Source organism: Bidens hawaiensis, unplaced genomic scaffold (genome assembly GCF_021521415.1).
Source record: "Bidens hawaiensis isolate Kalapana, Puna unplaced genomic scaffold, B.hawaiensis_p1.1 tig00013987_1, whole genome shotgun sequence".
Taxonomy (NCBI): domain Eukaryota; kingdom Viridiplantae; phylum Streptophyta; class Magnoliopsida; order Asterales; family Asteraceae; genus Bidens; species Bidens hawaiensis.
Genome location: NW_027492199.1, coordinates 611,390 through 617,204, shown reverse-complemented (window position 1 = coordinate 617,204; position 5,815 = coordinate 611,390). Strand labels below are relative to the sequence as shown.

Here is a 5,815-nt window from a genome sequence, read left to right as displayed (position 1 = left end):
TCACGCCGGAGGGTGGTCACAAGGAGGTACCCCCCCTTCTCAGTGACGAGCTCACGGTGTCTGTTTTGCAGGTCATCGGAAGAATAACCATCTTGCCGGACACAACCCTCGTGGGAAACATCTATTTAACCCCCAGATTATCCGTAATCTGCCCGGGCTCAATTAGTGTTTCTTCATAACCCCACCGGAAACGCGATATTTCTCCTACCCCGCAGCTCTCAACTGCTTGAATCTTGAGCTTAATACTTGTTTGATTAGGGCATCACTTCTGATCTGAAAAACGAGACTTCAGTGGTGGTCGTCAGAGATGAGATCGAGTGATAAAACAAGTTGGTGGTGGACTGCGTGTGGTGGTGGTGGGTTGCATGGCTGTTGGGCTAGTGAGAAAGAATGAGAGATCGGAAATATGGCTTGCCGGAGAAGTTGACAAGGGTGAAGGTGAGGCTACCATGTGAGGAAGAAGTAAGATCTAATCAATTTTTCTTGGTTTTGTATATTTCACATAAAACTTTAACTATTAATAATTAAGACCAACAAACTTTATATTAAATCTTAGTATTTTATTGTTTTTTTAATACAATGGGTAAAATAGTCAATTAATAAGTTAATTTTAATAGAATGAATATATATGTAATATGCATGTTTTGAGAAGGAAAATATGTAAATGTTTTTATAGGTTGGGAAAATATGTAATAAAATATCTTAATTAATAAGGGAAGATATGTAAATTTCCCTAAGTTGAATGAGTTTGTCCTTTTACGTTATTGATTAAAGTTTGAGAGGGTAAAATTGTCTTTTACGAATGTGAAACTATCATATTATCTTTTATATACACATCCCAATGATGTGACTAATAATAATAATAATAATTAATTATAAATACCATAAATTAGCTGGACTACAATTTCAAAATTTGTAGTTATTATAATTAATAACGCAATTCTTTTAGAAATCTGATTATGTGTACAATCAATTTCTTGGGTAACTAAATTCTCTAAATCATTTTTATTTTATATAAATTTATTTTTTCTTTATTTTATAAATTATTATTATGCATTATATATATATATATATTAAAAACCAAATAGTTGTTGTCGCCCAAAATTTACTTTCATGAGTTAAACCAATAAGGCTTTTACATGTAGCAGAGAATCTCTACTTTCAATATAGGTTGTTATAACAAATTCACTTTCAACTTTGATTTAAATATCATTTTATGTTTGCTTGACAATATTGATTTCCAAGAGTTTTGTCACTATAGTTTGGCAAATATACATTTTTAGTTCTTAACTTTAAGTTTCACATATTTATGTTATTGGCCCCTCAAATTTAAGTATCACAATTATAAAATTTTTGCCCATCAACTTTTGTTTTCCACGTTTAGCATATATATTTGGTTGGCTACCAAACTTTGGTGATTAAACTTTAGCCACGTAACTTTTGCCCTTACAAATTGAACCAACACCGACCGATTTCCCGTCACGTGCTAATTGCAACGCACGATAGCTTTTGAATTGTCACACAAGGTTTACATATATACTTTTTGGCCCCTCAACATTTGTTTCACATATTTTACTTTTTGGCTCATCAACTTTGGTAATGAATTTTTTACCCTTACATTTTTTACTTTTTGGTCCATTCAACTTTGATAATACACTTTTGCCACAATACTTTTAGTGTAACACATCAAACTAATATTGATTGACTTACCGTCACGTACTTGCCACAATGCACGCTAGCTTTTCGAACATGTAATACATTTAACCCCATTCGCCGCAACGCGCAGCATCATGTTACTACAAATGTTTAGCTTAAGGGGCAAATTATAGGATATATCATTTGTTATATGTTATATTGGTTTTATCAATATTTGAAGTAAAAATCAAGTATAAATTTATGGTGATTATGCTACGGTGATTGTTTTTGACAGTAAAAGTAATATTGGTCAAAATGTAAGTATAAACTATTATCGACCAATAACCGATAGTTTTGATTGTTAGATTCCAATTGTACTTAAACTAACAATATTGATAACACAAATAATAATAATAATAATAATAATAATAATAATAATAATAATAATAATAATAATAATAATAATAATAATAATAATAGAACATCACAAAAATAACAATAAAAATCATAGGATAACGGATAAAAAATTATAAAAATAATTGAATGACATGGATCAAACCCAACCTTATCACCTGCTCTGGCTTTTTTAATTAGTAGATGCTATCATCAAACTATTATTATATTGCAACTCACGCGTATATAATTTGTTAATAGTTTTATAAAATGTGAATTGGGCTCTTGGCATGGGGTTTATGGGCTTATTGGCTAAATTTGAAAGCTTGCTAAAATATCTACACTACATATCTAAATGATACTTCTGTGTGTGTGTATATATATATTATATATATATTCCATACACTCATGCATACATATATGGTAACGAGTTGGAACATAATATTTTATGAAAACAAGAAGATATAATAAAATAGTTCAAATGCAATTTTATTCCTCTCTCTTGAAATTAGAAAAATATGAACAAGTTTTATGGATTTATAAATCCTTATAAATGGCAAGCTAGTCATGTCTAAGTTACATAACTTACACACGTGTAAGTAAAAACGTTAAAAGAAAAGCCATACAAACAAATTAGTTTAATGGTCTTTTATCTACATAAGATACTCATTTGTATTTAAAAAGTAGAACTAGTAACAAACCTGCCGCATTGCGGCGACGAGACATGAATTAAGTTGGTATCGGTTAAGTTCGTTAAAACATCGGGACTAAATAAAAACTACATTAGTAAGCGCTCAAAAGAGTATCAGAACACATGCAACTTATTAACCAAAGTGACACAAATTTGGTCGCCATCGACTAGGTTCGTGTCGGTATATGCATTAAATCCTAAACATAAATTAATAGACGCCCAAAATAGTATTAAAACTCGTATAGCCTATGATACAAAAAATAGCATATTTAAACCGACGTTTATTCAGGCGGTATCGAACTATGTTTGTTATGGTACCGAAACTATAACCAAAAAACTAATTTCGTCAATTAACATACTTAAATAAAACACAGGCGTTGCCTCGACGAGTTGATGCAAATTCGTTCGGTATCAATTTGGTTCATTACAAATAATGATCATATTAAAAAACATACTTTTATACATAAAATAGATAAAAAAAACATTAATATAACAAATAAACACCGGAAGTTAACTCAAAATAAAAACAAAACAATGATTCCGAAGGGCCCGAACTTAAGAACATAAGTATCTCAGGACAAGAAAACACAACTTAAACCATTAGACCAAACAATCAATTGATTTATCAACTTAACTTAAATATATAAAAGCCCAAACAATTGTTTCTAGAAACTTTTATGTGGCACCGACATGTGCTATATAATTTGCGTAGAATATAAATCACTAATTAAAAATTAAACAATACAAATTTTTGAAAAAATTTAAGCACTTTAGTGCGATGAAATGTAACTCTTCACTATACATGTATGTATTGCCCCCTTTGGTCGGATCAAATACATCATACATAACAATAGAAATCAATATATATGAACACTAAATAGAATGATTTTGTATTAAAAATTCATGAAGAACATATGAGATTTACAATGACCAGCAAAGGGTACTTATACCCGGCTAAAGTTCTCATACAACCTACGCGAAGCTTGAGGAAACGTCACAAGCTATCACAAACTATCTTTGAACCTCTACTACTTCTAACAAACACAATAAGATACCGTAATAACAAGCACAATATGATACCATAATAAAAATAAAATGAGATATCATAAACTATCTTTAGGCCAATTACATTCTTGTCCTACAACTATAATCCAAACTTGTATCACACAATTAAGGTCAACAGTATGTCGGTATGTGTGCGCGAGTCTATTCTTTTACTATGTATATATATGTTTATCATCAAACGCAAATTTGATTTAGTAGTAGTTGACCGAATGAAAACTAGGGTTGTTAATTAGCTGAACTAAACCGAGCGAGGGTCTGCTCATGCTTGGCTAATTTACAAACCTAACCAAGCCGATCCGCTTGTTTGCTAACTGAGACGAGTCAAGCGGGCATTTTTTGATGAACGAGCGCCGAGCATGCTCTTATAAGTTATGAAAGAAGTTATTCTGCACTAAATAACAATATGTTTTTGGTATTAATTTGAAGGAAATACTGAAGATTATTTAAAGTTGGTTGTTCCATTATATGAAGCATCCATTACGGGTGACTGGGAAACTTCAAAGATCATATTTGACAAACGCCCAGATTTGGTATCGATTGGTGTCAATAATTATCTCGGCACAACACTTCATGTGACAGCGACATCAGAGGAAACCAAGCTGAGCTTAAACTTTATGAAGAATCTAGTGAATATGATGACAAGAGAGCAGCTGGAACTTAAAAATAAAAATGACAACACTGCCTTTTCGATTGCATCTGCATCTGGAAAAGAGAAAATGGCTAAGATTATGATGGAAAAGAATCACAACCTGTTGAACATCCGTGGTAATAATGGATATTTGCCGTTATCCAGTGCTGCTATAACGGGAACACACAACATAGTAAAGTGGTTATACAAGCACTCTCAGAAGATGACCGGTGATCATTGGACAGCTACAGATAAGAGTTTGACACTCTTTCATTGTGTGAAGCGTAACTTCTTTGGTGCGTAATCTTGTCACATGTGATGCATCGTGTGGTTGCACATGATCACAACTTAAGGGCCATTGGCCTAGCGGTATCTAGGTGTCGGATAAAACTTTGTCTTTCCATGTGGTACGGAAGGTTCCATAGGTGACAAAAACTGTTGAATTAAAAAAAAAACCATGCTAACAATGGCCATTTCTAAAATAATTGCATGAAATCACTGATATTCAAGCATACTAATTTCCTTAATTTGAGAAACTAAAAGAAAGATTTTTAAGTTTATAATTATGGATATATTAATTGCTAAAACAAATGTTAATATATGCTTAGAATAAGATGTCCTGGGTTGGTGGCTCAGTGGCCAGCAGAAATACAAAGTTTCTTGAACACCCATAAGGTCGTTCAGAAAAGAAATTTGCCTTAAAAATGCTTAGTTAGATATATACTAATTCTTCTTCATTTATAGTTACATATTATATCTTTTTTGTTATCTATGTTTACTATTTCATATGCTTTACTTAACCTTATATCATTAAGAAATTGCCATCTATCTTCTATAGATGTTGCGGTTCAAATTGTGGAGGATATTCCAGAACTTGGTAGGAATGTTACTCGAGGTCTTGGCACAAAAGCCCTATGCAATTTTTAGATTCAAAAAGAATTTAATCACGAGAATCATGGAACGAGGTAAGAGTTAATTATGCTTACTGACATCTTTAGGTAATAGTATTTACTTGTTTCGGTTTTACCTTATTTTGGTCATTGTTTTAGCTTGTAGATTTTTTGGCATAAATGTACAACCTGCGGCTGAAGTCGAAACCTATGGATTGAAATTACTAAAAATCATTTGGGGACATGCTACAAGAACAAAGAACCTTGATGAAATTGAGGGTATGCTCAGAGGGCAGCCAACTCACTTGGTTAATGGAACGACACAAAAACATTCGTCAAGAATATTATTTGTTGCTGCAGAAACAGGCAACACCGGGTTTATAGTTGAGTTGCTTCAAACATATCCTCATCTTATGTTTGCTAGAAATGAGGATGGGCTCACTATATTTCATGTAGCTGTTATGCATCGTCATCATGGTATCTACAGCCTGATGTGTGAAATAGGCAGCTCCA

At 32.3% G+C, this 5,815-nt stretch overlaps 1 protein-coding gene across 1 annotated transcript; it reads left to right on the top strand.

Annotated features, from left to right (window-relative positions):
• Positions 1 to 365: 365 nt before the first annotated feature.
• LOC143545629 (uncharacterized) lies at positions 366 to 4,716 on the top strand. The gene is made up of 2 exons (XM_077037480.1): positions 366 to 438; positions 4,211 to 4,716. Exons 1-2 carry the CDS (start codon positions 366 to 368, stop codon positions 4,714 to 4,716), a joined length of 579 nt encoding a protein of 192 aa, XP_076893595.1.
• The last annotated feature ends 1,099 nt before the right edge of the window (positions 4,717 to 5,815 follow it).

What these genes read in the sequence shown, in the direction of transcription:
- LOC143545629 (XM_077037480.1), top strand. Translation starts at nt 366, where the DNA reads ATGGCTGTTGGGCTAGTGAGAAAGAATGAGAGATCGGAAATATGGCTT. An exon ending in AGAAGTTGACAAGGGTGAAG is followed by an intron (nt 439 to 4,210) that starts GTGAGGCTACCA and finishes ATTAATTTGAAG; the next exon opens with GAAATACTGAAGATTATTTA.